Source organism: Thamnophis elegans, chromosome 17 (genome assembly GCF_009769535.1).
Source record: "Thamnophis elegans isolate rThaEle1 chromosome 17, rThaEle1.pri, whole genome shotgun sequence".
Taxonomy (NCBI): Eukaryota; Metazoa; Chordata; class Lepidosauria; order Squamata; family Colubridae; genus Thamnophis; species Thamnophis elegans.
The window spans coordinates 11,144,226-11,158,592 of NC_045557.1; the positions used below are offsets into that span (position 1 = coordinate 11,144,226).

The window sequence follows — 14,367 nt, forward strand, 5'->3', positions numbered from 1 at the left end:
GATTGATCCTCCTTGCAGACAGCTGGTCCTTTGCATCCTTTTTAGAGGGTCGTTGAGGCCACTTGGAGATTTATTTGTGTCTTCTTTAAAGATGTTCTGCTTCTCATCCAAGAAGCTTCTTCAGCTCTGGCTGGATGGTGGGGAAGGGAAGGATTTATATTCCTTGCAGACAGCTGGTCATTTGCATCCTTTTTAGAGGGTCATTGAGGCCACTTGGAGATTTATTTGTGTCTTCTTTAAAGATGTTTCGCTTATCTTCCAAGGAGCTTCTTCAGTTCTGACTGGATGATGAGGAAGGGAAGGATTTATAGTCCTTGCATCCTGGTCATTTGCATCCTTTTTAGAGGGTCATTGAGGCCACTTGGAGGTTTGCCTGTGTCCTCTGGGTCATCTGAATAGTGCAAATGGGCATGGAAGGACCCATTTATCTAAGGACACAGATAAACCCCCAAGTGGCCTCAGGTAAAAGGTAAAGATTCCCCTCGCACATGTGTGCTAGTCGTTCCCGACTCTAGGGGGCGGCGCTCATCTCCGTTTCAAAGCCAAAGAGCCAGCGCTGTCCGAAGACGTCTCCATGGTCATGTGGCCGGCATGACTCAACTCTGAAGGCGCCCGGAACGCTCTTCCCTTCCCACCAAAGGTGGTTCCTATTTTTCTACTTGCATTTTTTAACGTACTTTCGAACTGCTAGTTTGAGACAAGTAACGGGAGCTTAGGGATTCGAACTGCCGACCATTCTGACCGACAAGCTCAGTGTCTTAGCCACTGAGCCAACTGCGTCCCACTCAGAGACTCTCTAAAAAGAATGTAATGACCAGCTGTCTGCAAGTAATATAAAGCATGAGCTGGATGAGTTGAGAATTTCAATAGACACGAAGCCAGAAAGGTTGAAAACTGCTACTTTAACCCACCTGTGGCTTTTGAACATGCCATGAAACCCAAGTACATTGCACTGTGCCATGGTTTATTTTAACCGTGATAATGTAAGCTTCAAGGTGGGCTGATCGATTTGAGGTTTGCATGCTGTGCCTTTGTGATTTCTAAATGGCTGACGGCTTAGCATTACAGGGTCCCGGTTGTTTGCGTCCCATACAAGGCCGGCCATCTGAAGTGCCATTCAGAGCCTGAATCTTCAGAGAAAGACGAGCTGGAACTGAAGCCGATGGAAATTGATGGGGCGGCTTTGTTGGCTTGGGAGGAAATTGGGGAAGGGTAAGGCCAGCCAGGCCTTTCAGGATTGGGACACCATGTAGGCAGGAAGAAAAGGGGGGCAGGAGGACCAAGAGAGGCTAAACGGTGAACATGAGAGACAGAGCTCAGGCGAGGAGCAAGGACCACCCGCTCCTGATCCAAGAGCACGGAGAGTGTAGAGAAGGCGAAAACAGCGCATGCTGACCCGACTACTCGGGAGGAGAGCACTCTTCACAAGGCACAGCTGGGGGCTGAGACTTGAGGAGATGCTGTGGGGAGGGACATTTGTCAGGAACAAACACTGAATTCCTGGAATGTTGAATGCCGACTTTTGAACTTTCCTTGCATTCTTTCTGGATTCCTTGCTTTGCAGCCATGGTGCTCACAGCCTTGGGCTGGACTATTTGCAGCCAGAGGCTGCTTGAGGGGTGTGTCTGTGTGTCATCACTTGCCAGAAAAGTGGGACTGTTTGGGGAAATTTAGAGCAATCAAGGGGCGGTTTGAACTGCCTGGGTTACCTCTGTGCTGCACCTCGGGTCATCGCACGGTGCGTTTCTGAGCATTGTCGTCGTTGTGTTAACAGCCTCCCTGTACACAGTGAGCTCCGATGGGAAGCAGCTGCCCGAAAACAAGAAGAAGGTGGAGGTGATTGACCTGACCTTGGACAGCTCGTCAGACGAAGAGGAGCCCCCTGCCAAGAAAGCCTGTCCCGTCGCCATTGCAGCCATCCTGCCATCAGCCGGACCAAAAGGGTAGGGGGGGGCTGTGGGCTCGGAGCACTCTTTCCCTTCCTCCTGCTTGGCTGATTTCTTTTCGCCAGACTTGGGAGAGGTCTTGGGACACAAGAATCATAGGGCTGCAAGGGATCTCGGAGGTCTTCTAGTCCAGTGGTCCCCATCTGGTGGCCGGCGAGAAGATTTTGGTGGTCCACAGAAAAATTATTTGCGTTTTTTTCTTGGAGGACCAGGAAGGTGAAACAGATTAGCTTGTGCCCATAATGGCTCCTTACCATGAATTCAAGATTTTTTAAAGAGCTAAATTAAGTCTCATGCGTGAATTGATCAGGCTAATATATTTATTACAAGAGAGAGAGAGAGACAGACAGACAGACAGACAGACAGAGACAGACAGAAGGAGGGAAGGAGAGAGAGAGAAAAGCAGGGAAGGAGAGGGAGGGGGAGGGAGAGAGAGAGGGAGAGAGAAGGAGGGAAAGAGAAAGGGAGGGAGGGAGAGACAAACAGAGACAAAAGGAGAGAGAGAAGAAGGGAAGAAGAGAGACAGACAGACAGACAGAAGGAGGGAAGGAGAGAAAGGGAAGGAGGGGGAGGGAGAGAGAGAAAAGGGAAGGAGAGAGAAAGGGAGGGAAAAACAGACAGAGAGAAAAGGGGAAAGAGAGAAGAAGGGAAGGAGAGATAGACAGACAGAAGGAGGGAAGGAGAGAAAGGGAAGGAGAGAGAGAAAGGGAGGGAGGGAGAGACAGAGAAACAAAAGGAGAAAGAGAAGAAGGGAAGGAGAGAGACAGAGAAGGAGAGAGAGAGAGAGAGAGAGAGAGAAAGAGAAAGAAAGAGAAATTGCCTCTCAACCCTTCTGAACAGGGCCTGGGTCTCCTGACCCTCAGCCTTGCCTCCTTCCACTGGCCCCCTCTTTCTCCTTCCCTTTTCCCCATCCTTACATATGAAGTGGCCTTGATCCATAAAAATCTTAATACAAAATAGATTAATTTTTAAAGCCCAGACGTCCAGCTGCCTGGCACAATTGAGCTTCTTGTTTACCTAACGCTCCATCCCGGGAGGTTTTTAGGAAGAGACTGGACAGCCCCTTGTCTGAAATGGTATAGCTTCTCCTGCTTGAGCAGGGGGCTGGACTAGAAGACCTCCAAGGTCCCTTCCAGCTCTATTCGGATTGATTGGTATTCTTTGGAATTTTGAAATTCACTCTTTGGTATGAAATCATGGTCGGAAGTCCCAGGCCCGGTCTGGGGTGGGGTGGGGGCTGAGAGACAATTTATCTCTCTCATAATTCTATTATCTGACCACAATTGCTGAAAACTGCCCCCAAAATTCCAAAATTCAATAAAAACAATGAATAAAAAAGTGGAACTCCCGACCCAGCTCCTCCTCCCACAGGCTTCTGACCCTCAATTTCCCCTTCCTGAAAGAAATAGAATCGGACTCCAAAGGATGCTGCCAATATTCCCTCTCCCACCCCACCCACCCCGGAACCCAGACGCCCTTCTGGCTCCGCTAACCTTTCCTTTCCTTTCAGGGTTTTAAACACAGACCACCAGCCTTCCTCCGTGCTGCGGAGTCCTCCAATGGCTGCAGTGGGCAGCGATTACCTCTCCAGCCTCCCACTGTCCAACTACCACCCTTCTTATTCCGTCCCTTCGGACATCCAAGGTACCGTATTTTTCAGATTATTAGGGGTGTGTCTGTGTGTGTGTGTGTGTGTGTGTGTGTGTGTATGTCAGGATGACCAAGAGAGGATAAGCAGTGAAGAGGAGAGACAGAGCTCAGGCAAGAAGCAAGGACCACCCACTCCTGATCCAAGAGCACGGAGAGTGGAGAGAAGGCGAGAACAGCGCAGGCCGAGCCTTCAATAGCTGCAGGGAGGCCTACTAGGCGCCCCCCCCCCCCCTTCCCCACATCCTGTTTTTGCTCCCAGGTGGTTGCAGGAGGCCGAATGCTGCCTGTCACACACCCACCCAGCCGGTCATTAGGTCAAAGAACTGTTTGTTAAATTATTTGAATCCCACTCCCAAAGAGTATGAACTCTGACCTAGGGAGCCAGAGAAAGCTGATTGGCCCTTCCCAAGGGGTGGGGTGGGGGGGAAGCTCATTATCCCACCCAGAGGACTGAATCTGGACAGTATGGTTGGCACTTGGCTGTGATTCCAATCTCTTCACCCACCCACCACTTCCTGCACTTGTTTTGTCTGTTAAATGTTGTTATCCTTTCCTCTAGTCTAGTATTATGTTCATTTTTACCATTTTCCTTTCTCTAGGTCTGGATTTGTTTTCCTTCCTTCAAAGTGAAAATCAGGTATGTTTTCCCTTCCTCCCTTCCATCTCCCAGTCACCCATTCAACCTTTCAATCAACAGGAGGCATTAAAATTGGAGATTTCTTTTTTTCTCAGCGTAGTGGATTTAATTCCTTTGATAACCCAGCAAGCTAATTTTCCTAGGTTCTTTGAGACTTGGAAGGTTCAGAGTTCAAGACAGCCATTGCCAGGGTTCTTGGCTCAAGAAAGAATAGAGTAGTGATAGCAATAGAGTAGAATAGTGCTTTTACAATCCCCTCTAAGCAGTTTACAGAGTTGGCCTCTTGCCCCCAACAATCTGGGTCCTCATTTTACTGGAAGGACGGAAGGCTGGGTCAGGATCGAACTCCTGGCAGTGGGCAGAGTTAGCCTGCAATGCTGCATTCTAACAGGAAGGAAGGAAGGAAGGAAGGAAGGAAGGAAGGAAGGAAGGAAGGAAGAAGAAAGGAAGGAAAATAGCAACAATGCTTAAACTTGTATCCCGCTTCACGTGCTTTTCAGGCCCCTCTAAGCGGTTTACAGAGTCAGCCTCTTGTCCCCAACAATCTGGGTCCTTGTTTTACCCACCTCAGAAGGACGGAAGGCTGAGTCAACCTTTAGGAGGGAGGGTGGGAGGAAGGAAGGAAGGAATAACACTTAGACACATCCTGCTTCAAAGTGCTTTGCAGCCCCCTCTAAGCAGTTTACAGAGTCAGCCTCTTGCCCCCAACAATCTGGGTCCTTGTTTTACCCATCTTGGAAGGAGGGAAGACTAAGTCAATCTTGAGCCAATCAGAATCGAACTCCTGGCAGTGGGCAGAGTTAGCCTGCAATGCTGCATTCTAACAGGAACAGGGGTAGGTTGCTGCCGGCATTACTTCAGTGCGCAAAAAAATCAACCTGAAAACAGCTCAAAAACGGCCTGAAAACAGCCCCCAAAACCAGACTGAAAACAGCCAAAAAAAACCCAGGCATGCGTGCACTGGCCAGCTGGTCTTCCGGTTTCCGGAACTCCAGCGTGCACAAATGCACGCACATGCACGCACGTTCCTGTTTGGGCACTCAGTGTCTAAAAGGTTTACCATCACTGTCCTAGATAGAGGCAGATATTTCTCTCTCTGGGCACAATGGGAATGTATCTGCCGAACAAAACTCCTCATTGGCGACAAGAAAGGCGTCTGGCCAGTAAACACTCAGCTCCATTCGGTTGGCCAAGACTCAATTCTGCAAGGGATTATGGTGAGGGCGTTAAACGATGGGGGGGAAAAGCAACAAATGATGTTTCTCTCTCCCTCTTGCAGCATTACAACCCTTCCGTCATCACCTCCCTGGACGAACAGGACTCCCTGAGTCACTTCTTCCAGTATCGGGGGCCCTCCCCGCATTTCATGAGCCCCCTGGCTCCCATCGTAGTGGGATCCCACAGCGGGGTCGGCTCCCCCACCAGCAGCCGCATGAACAGCGTGGTCTCTTCGCCCACGGCCAGCTTGCGGGAGAGCCATGGCACCATGGGAAGCAGCCCGGCTCTGCCAGGATGTCGGCCGGATATCATCTCTCTGGACTAAAGATGGAGACGCCCTTGGGGGGAGGGGAACGACTCCATTCCTCTCCGGAGGAAGGCAGAAATTTCGGCCACCAAGGCGACATGTCAACGGCTGAGAAGACAGACACGTGTTTTTATTTGGTGTGCGCCACCGTCTTACGGAAAATCATGGCATTTTTTTTAAAAGATGGAAGCTCTCCCGGAAGCATAGCGATCGCAGAGGGATCCGTCTCTGAATCAGAAGAATCACGGCTAGGTTTTGATCATGGGATCCTTAAGCCAGCATTAAAAAGGCATTCAATGACCTGCTCTAAAGGTAAAAGGTTCCCCTTGCACACGTGTGCCAGTTGTTCCCGACTCTAGGGGGCAGTGCTCATCTCTGTTTCAAAGCTGAAGAGCCAGCGCTGTCCGAAGACGTCTCCGTGGTCATGTGGCCGGCATGACTCAAGACGCACGGAACGCTGTTCCCTTCCCACCAAAGGTGGTACCTATTTGTCTACTTGCATTTCTTAAGTGCTTCCGAACTGCTAGGTTGGCAGAAGCTGGGACGAGTCATGGAAGGTCACTCCGTTATGCGGCGCTAGGAAATCGAACTGCCGAACTGCTGGCCCTTTTTCTGATTGTTCAAGCTCAGCGTCTTAGCCCCTGAGCCACCGCGTCTCTTGACCCCGCTCTAATCGGTCCCAATTGAGAGAAAACTCCCGGATTTTTTTTCTTAGCCAGGTTAAGGTGGGCTGGATTGGATGATCTCCAGTTGCAGCATGAGGGAAGCCTCGGGGGCATTTGAAACTCAGAACAGGTTGTCTGGACCACCCAGGTTCAAACTTGGCACACGCTTCGTTGGATCGAAAACTTTCTGACCAACTCCGAACGCTGCGTTTAAAGCAGTGTTTCTCAACCTTGACGACTTTAAGTCCTGTGGACTTCAACTCCCAGAATTCCCCAGCCAGCTATGCTGGCTGGGGGATTCTGGGAGTTGAAGTCCACAGGACCTTAAAGTCGCCAAGGTTGAGAAACACTGCTTTAAAGCTCCATGTTTGAGGTTCGAAAGTTGAAACGTTTTGAAGTGAGAACGTTTTTCGGGACCACAGAAATCGGCTCCTTCGTATTAAAAAGAAATATTCTTTTTAAGGATATCCTGGCTGAACCAATTGAGGCCCATAGGAATGTTTGCAGGGTTGGTTTTTTTGTTTTTTTGATATTTCAGAGCTCTGTTGTGGGGAAAGGAGCACCCCATACACCTCTGGAAGCTCTGGGCCAACCTTCCAGCCAAATAACAGATTAAAAAAAAAAACACAGATGAACAGAGTCGGAAGGGACCTTCTAGGTCATCTAGTCCAACCCCCCACTCAAGCAGGAGACCCTATGCCATTTCTGACAGAGGGCAGTCCAGTCTCTTCTTGAAGGTCCCAAGTGATGAAGGGGAAAATAAGTGTTTCCGCCCCATCACTAAATGTGTATTTTCTGTATTTATAAAAGACCAGCAGCCTCTTAAGACGTTTGAAGGGAATTCTGAATTTTGCACAGAATTCTCTGTTCCTCCCTGTTCTCTCACTCTCTCTCTCTCCCCTCAATCCCTCTCTCTCCGTCCCCCTCCCTCCGTCCCCCCCCTCCATCTCTTTCTTTCCCTCTCTCCCTTTCTCCCTCCCTCTTTCCCTCTCTCTCTCTCCTTCCCTCTCCCTCCCTCTCTTCCTCACTGTCCATCTCTGTCCCTCCCTCTCTCCTCCCTCTGTATTCTCTCTCTCCCCCTCCCTCTTTCCTTCCCTCTCCCTCATCTCTCCATCTCTTTCTTTCCTCCCTTCCTCTCTCCATCTCTTTCCCTCTCCCCCCCCCTCTCTTCCTCCGTCTCTCCATCTCTTTCTCTCGCTCCTCTCTCCCCCTCCCTCTCCCTCTTTCCTTCACTCTCCCTCCCTATCTTCCTTGGTCTGACCATCTCTTTCCCTCTGTTCCTCCCTCTCTCTGTTTCTCTCCCTTTCTCTCACCCGCTCTCTCTCTCCATCTCTCTCTCTCTCTCCCTCCCTCTCTCCCTCTCCCTCCCTTCCTTTTTATAGTACTATGATTTAACCTCAGCTGGGTTCTCTGGTTGGGCTAAGTGAAGCAGGATGATGTCTACCATGTTTCCCCGAAAATAAGACGGGGTCTTTTCCCAGTGAGTCTTACTTTCGTTGGATCCCCGAAATAAGCGCTTTGCCTCATTTTTGGGCAGGTCTTAATTAGTTTTGAGGTGCAGGAAGCGGCGAGCGTGGTCACCTCATGGCCGCTGCTGTGTTGCACATCACTGGCCCTGCTGCTCTTTTTGGCGGCGGCCATTAGCATGAGAGAAGGGGCGCGGCAGCCCGGGTGGTGGGAGTCGCCATGAGGGTAAGGGCGTGTGGGATGCCTGGGGCATGTCCCCGACTCCCTTCTCCCCCTCCCTCCATCCTTGCCTCCTCCCCTCGTGTGGTTTGTGTGGCAAGCAAGCATTAGAAACAGCGGGGACGGGCTGCGCATGCGTTTCCATGTTTTCGGGGGAGGGCTTATTTTAGCGCATGCGCTCAAAAGCCCAGTTGGGTGTCTTATCCGAGGAGGTCTTATTTTCGGGAAAACAGGGCAGTATAAAACAGGCAGTTGGGGTTATGTCCAACAAATCATGGTTATAACAAATGCTGATTAAACTATGGTTTCTTTACGACGCTGGTGAAGGGTCAGGAGGCACTGAGGGTGCCAAACCTTGGCATTGTCAGGCTGTAGATAACGCCGAGTTGGTGAGTTCCAGCTCCCTTTTGAGGGCCCCCAAAAGCGGCTATGCCCCTAACAAAACCGAATTTGATTCCCCCCGCTTTTTAGAAAAAGTTATTTTTTATTTCAAAATCCAATTTCTTTTTTTTTTTAGAAAAAGTTTTTTTGATTTTGCTGTTTCAAAATCGAAGTTGAATTTCTTTCTCTTTTTTTAGAAAAGTTTTTTTTATTTTTAGTTTCAAAATCTAATTTGGATTTCGTTGACCGTTTTCATTGAAAAAGTTATTCCCGCCCGTGTAAACATTTTTTTTTTTCTTTTTTGTCGGGCCTTGGGGTTAACGCTGGAGGATCCAGGCTGCACCATCGGTAGAGAAGAGCTCGTAATGTAACCGTTGCAAGAAGCATCTGTCTGCTAAGGAATTTGGGGGAATTTCCCACAAGCCAGCCAGGGGGAAAGGGCTGCTCTTTTGGAAGAGGGGCCAAAACCCACCGGCAGGCTGGGAAATATCCTGCTTCTGCCCCTGAGCTCCCTCCAACTAAACCTTCCCTTTTGGAAATCTCTACCAAGAGACAGGATGCTCGGGGGCGAAAAAAACTACAGAGGACACCTGTTCTGAGCGAGGCTCCCAAGAGCCTGAAGCAAACTCCTTGTGCCGGTAAAAAAAACCCTTTTATTAATTGACTCTGAATTCTGCTCATTCACAGCCGGCAAAGTCTTTCAAGGGAGGATTTACGGTCACAGACCTTATCTGGCTTGGAGAGCTGCCAGGCTGATATTTTCAAAACTTGGCCAGGAGTCTCGGAGAGTCACGAACCAATTAAGCAAACTAATTGTCTCTCCTGCAAACTCCACTCCCCTGTTGCTCCTCTTTTATTTCCTCTGGGAGGGGCCATTCACCATCCACCTGTGGCCTTACTCCCAAGTCGACCCCTGTTCTTTAGCTGTTCCCTTCGTCTGGCAGCTCTGTGCATGCGCACACTGGGAACAGGCTCCAGATGTTCTTCTGCCTCACTGATGTCTGACTCCGAAGGCAGCTGAGAACTGGCATACGGCTCTGCCTCCGACACAGAGCTTTCCCCAGACTCCAGGACTGGCCAGGGTTCCTCCCCAACCCCTTCACTGTCCGAATCTGATGCCAGCTCCACTGGCTGCCGGCGGGGCCACAACAACACCTTGCCAGAGAGGTTTGAGCTGCGAGGCGCAACGCTTGACCCTGAACTTCTGTGAAGCCGGTCTGCAGCCCCCAGAAGGCCACTCCTCTCTGACACTCCTAAATTCTGATATTTTTTTAATGCCTCTGGAATCCAACCAGAACTGCCTTCGTGCCACCAGATGGGAATCTGCTCGGTGGACTTTGGGGAGTTCGGTTGGGGCACCTGGCATTGCCTGCCTGGGGTGGACTTCTGGGGGGGGGTCCTCTTTGATGGTGGGTTTCCCCCTCCTGGGGGGGGGACTCAGGCACCAAGGGACCGCCTGCCACCCTCAAAAATCCCAGCGTTCGTTTGCCGCGGGGGCTGTTTTTCCAGGGATTGCCTATTGCTGTTACAATATATATATATATATTTTTACACTTTAGATCTCGTATTTCCCACCCCTCTCTTAAAAAGTATTTCCAGCCAACCCTGTACAGAGAACAAAAGATCTATCAATCTTAGCTAACTATCTATCTATATATATATATACATACATATCTATATTTACGATATATATTTTCGGGTTTTGTACATAATGCAAGATCTTTTTCCTCTGTATTTCCACCCCCACGCCCCCTTTTCTGAGGACTAAATGAAGGTCGCATGCCCTTTGCACGCGCGTGTGAGCAAGCGCGAGGGGCAGTGCATCGTCTGTTGCACAGCTTATTTATATATTTATGTATGTGTCCCGAGTTTGTGTGTGTGTGTGTGTGTTTTCAGTTCGAAGCTTTCCGAGTCCCATCTGCCCAGCCTCCTCTCCTGCCTCCTCAGCCAGCCAGGTAGTGGAGCCGCCCCCCCCCCCCCCCCCCCGGTGGAAGTCCTACCTGTGGGAGGATGCCAATTCTGCCAAGTTTTCCCTTCACGGCATTTAACTTTCTGCATTATTTCCCAGTGGCGAAGGCAAAATTTGCATTTTACGAGTGCTGTGGAGGAGTTTGAATACTTGGTTAGCATTGTGCAACTTTCTTCCAATCAAAGGGAATGTTTTTTTCCAGGACAGCTGAAGTTTTCTTAGGTCTTCCCCAGAGGGGTTGGTGACAATGCGCCACGGCAAACTCAACGTGGCCCAATTTGCCACGGACAAGACAGACACTAATATCGAAGAAATAGCAGTAGCACAGACTTATATCCCGCTTCACAGTGCTTTTACAGCCCTCTCTAAGCGGTTTACAGAGTCAGCCTATTTGCCCCCAACAATCTGGGTCCTCATTTGACCCACCTCGGAAGGACGGAAGGCTGAGTCAACCTTGAGCCTGGTGAGATTCAATCTGCCAAACTGCTGGCAGCCGGTGATCAGCAGAAGTAGCCTGCAGTACTGCACTCCAACCACTGCGCCACCACATCTCAGTGGAATAGATTGTACATTGTGGAAATTCTCAAGTCATCCAAGTCCAACTTGCCAGGACCAATTCACCATGGCCAACTCTTCATGGCCAATCCATTTCCAGCCAACTCCCATGGCCAATTCATCACAACCAACTCTCATGACCAGTTCATCCCAGCCAACTCCCATGGCCAACTCTTCATGGCCAATTCATCCCAGCCAACTCCCATGGCCAACTCTCATGGCCAATCATCCCAGCCAACTCCATGGCCAACTCTTCATGGCCAATTCATCACAACCAACTCCCATGGCCAACTCTTCATGGCCAATCCATCCCAGCCAACTCCCATGGCCAACTCTTCATGGCCAATTCATCACAACCAACTCCCATGGCCAACTCTTCATGGCCAATCCATCCCAGCCAACTCCCATGGCCAACTCTTCATGGCCAATCCATCCCAGCCAACTCCCATGGCCAACTCTTCATGGCCAATTCATCACAACCAACTCCCATGGCCAACTCTTCATGGCCAATCCACCCCAGCCAACTCCCATAGCCAACTTCATGGCCAATTCATCCCAGCGAACTCCTATGGCCAACTCTTCATGGCCAATTCATCACAACCAACTCTCATGGCCAACTCTTCATGGCCAATTCATCCCAGCCAACTCCCATGGCCAACTCTTCATGGCCAATTCATCACAACCAACTCTCATGGCCAACTCTTCATGGCCAATTCATCACAACCAACTCCCATGGCCAGTTCATCACAGCCATCTCCCATGGCCAGTTCATCACAGCCAACTCCCATGGCCAACTTGCCACAGCCTACTCGCCACAGAACCGCACACTGCAGGGACAATTCAACGTAATCATTTTAGTGAAAACATTACTCTAACCTTTGTCATTCGCCTTTCATTTTGTCCCTCCTTTCTACCCTTTCTTTCATGAGTCACTATTTCTTCCAATATCTGTATAACTCTTTGTCCCGCAGCGAATTGTTCTGTGGTAAGTTGTGGAGTAGACTCAACCAGGAGTCTTACCCCCCCGACCCCGTTTGTGGTCAGATACATGACCACCTTCTGATCTGCTGCTCTGCCACTTTGTCTCCCGGGAGGACCCCTCGCTGGAGACGAAGAGTCAGGAGGAGCAGAGGCGAGATCCCGTTTATAGTCCATGGCTAGCTGGGCAGGTGGAAGAAAGGCTAACCCGGCAGCCCGCTAGTGCCGGGGTCTCCAACCTTGGCAACTTTAAACCTGGTGGACTTCAACATTCTGGGAGTTGAAGTCGGCCAGGCTTAAAGATGCCAAGGTTGGAGACCCCCTGCCCTAGTGGGCCCCTTTCTTCTGTCTTTCAGAGGCGACTCGGCTCGCTTTGCCAAATCTCTGCTTATTTATTCTGTCATCTCTTTGTTTTTTATCCCCTTGGAGCTGTGGTGTATATGCTTTTTTTTAGAGAAAAATATAATAATAAAAAAAGTTGCAAAGAGCTGTGGTCCCACATCATTAATGGTCTCCATCTTGGCTGCGTGGCTGGCTTTTTTCAGCTTTGTAAAATATATTATTACTAGTTGATAAACCGACGTTGCCCGGGGAATTTATTTATAGTGGGGAAATGTCCGGACACAACATAGTTTTTCATGTTGGATTTTCCACCTTACCAGAGGGAGCCCCCTTGTGGAGTACTGTGAAACTGTTACCATGGCAACTCCACTGCGCGGCAGTACAGTAGAAGCCATTTTAAAGTACAACAGGCTGTATTTTAACAGAACACCCCCCCCCCCCCCCGAGGAGTTTTAGGGGTGTCTTAATCCCACAGTATTTGTTTCCAGAGTAAGTCATCGGTGTATCAAGTTTGGTTGAAATTGCTCGAGGCGTTCCAGGGTTATGCTGAAACACACAAACACATACACACAGCCATTTTTATATGTATAGATAGACGAAGGGTGAGTGAGGGTAATTTTCCTTCCATATATGGTGATTTCCACTTAGGACAGCAACATTATTTTAGTGGGACTGAGTGGAATCTAACAAACTTTCCCATCTTCATTCCCCCACCCACTCACAGATCATGGTCTCTTTACTTCTACCACTTTATGGCTTATTCTAGAAAGATCTTTATTCACCTAAAGGCCATGGTGGCCAAGTGAAACTTGCAGAGATAATATAAGGGGACAAGTACCCCGTTTGTCATACTACACAAGATAAAGGTGAAGGTTCCCCTCGCGCATATATGCTAGTCGTTCCTGACTCTAGGGGGCACTGCTCATCTCCGTTTCAAAGCCAAAGAGCCAGCACTGTCCGAAGACATTTCCATGGTCATGTGGCCGGCATGACTCAACGCTGAAGGCGCATGGAGCACTGTTCCCTTCCCACAACATTAGAAAAGGGGGGGAAATTACATTATTGCAATGAAGATTGAGCAAGATGGTGCCGCTGCTGATAGAACCTGTTTGGGGGCATGGCGGACTGAGTTACTACCTACTTGGCCAAACTAGGCCGAACCGGTTGGAACCCACCTCTAGACCTTAGAGGTCTTCTAGTCCAACCCCTTGCTTAGGCAGGAAACCCTATGCCGTTCCAGACAAATGGCTATCCAAGATCTTCTTAAAGACTTCTAGTGTTGGGGCATTCACAACTGGAGGCAAGTTCTGACTCTCAGGAAATTTCCCCTCAGTTCTAAGTTGCTTCTCTCCTTGATTAGTTTCCATTCATTGCTTCTTGTCCTGCCCTCTGGTGCTTTGTGAGAATAGCTTGACTCCCTCTCTTTGGGCAGCCCCTGAGATATTGGAAGACTGCTATCATGTCTCCCCTGGTCATTCTTTTCATTAATACTGAGTTCCTGCAACCGTCTTCATATGTTTAGCCTCCAGTCCCCTAATCCTCTTTGTTGCTCTTCTCTGCACTCTTTCTAGAGCCGTGATGGGGAACCTATGGCGCGCATGCCCAAAGTGGCACGCAAAGCCCGGCATATGCGGTCTTGCCTGTTTGCCTTCCGGGTTCTGGTGCGCATGAGCGCAAGATATCAGCTGTCCTTCGCACGCACAGCAGTGCTGACAAACCAGTATGTGATTGCTGGGTGCACATGCACAACAGAACCCTGGAGTTCGGCTTTTCCAGAGTGCAATCCCTTTGCGTGCGCGGCGCTCGTGCACACTAGAACTTGGACATTTTGGCTTTTCCGGAACGCGGCTCCAATGAGCATGTCCGGCATGCAAACCTGCATGCAGTATTCCAAGTGTGGCCTTTCCAATGCCTTATAAAGTGGTATTAACAACTTCACATGATCTTGATTCTATCCCTCTGTTTATGCAGCCTAGAACTGTGTTGGCTTTTTTGGCAGCTGCTGCACACGGCTGGCTCCTATTTAAATGGTC

At 49.7% G+C, this 14,367-nt stretch overlaps 2 protein-coding genes across 3 annotated transcripts in view; both read left to right on the forward strand.

Annotated features, from left to right (window-relative positions):
- Positions 1–6,141, forward strand: part of PIAS3 (protein inhibitor of activated STAT 3) — a 39,370-nt gene extending 33,229 nt beyond the window's left edge. For both annotated transcript variants that reach the window (XM_032234402.1, XM_032234400.1), the window contains exons 11-14: positions 1,775–1,943; positions 3,457–3,590; positions 4,196–4,233; positions 5,513–6,141. In XM_032234402.1, coding sequence (XP_032090293.1) covers positions 1,775–1,943; positions 3,457–3,590; positions 4,196–4,233; positions 5,513–5,776 — 605 coding nt within the window. In that variant the 3' untranslated portion in view covers positions 5,777–6,141. The remainder of the gene's footprint in view (positions 1–1,774; positions 1,944–3,456; positions 3,591–4,195; positions 4,234–5,512) is intronic.
- A 1,968-nt stretch (positions 6,142–8,109) lies between these two features.
- ANKRD35 (ankyrin repeat domain 35) overlaps positions 8,110–14,367 on the forward strand; it is a 57,044-nt gene continuing 50,786 nt past the window's right edge. The window contains exon 1 of the mRNA XM_032234327.1: positions 8,110–8,115. Within this exon, the coding sequence (XP_032090218.1) occupies positions 8,110–8,115 (6 nt within the window). The remainder of the gene's footprint in view (positions 8,116–14,367) is intronic.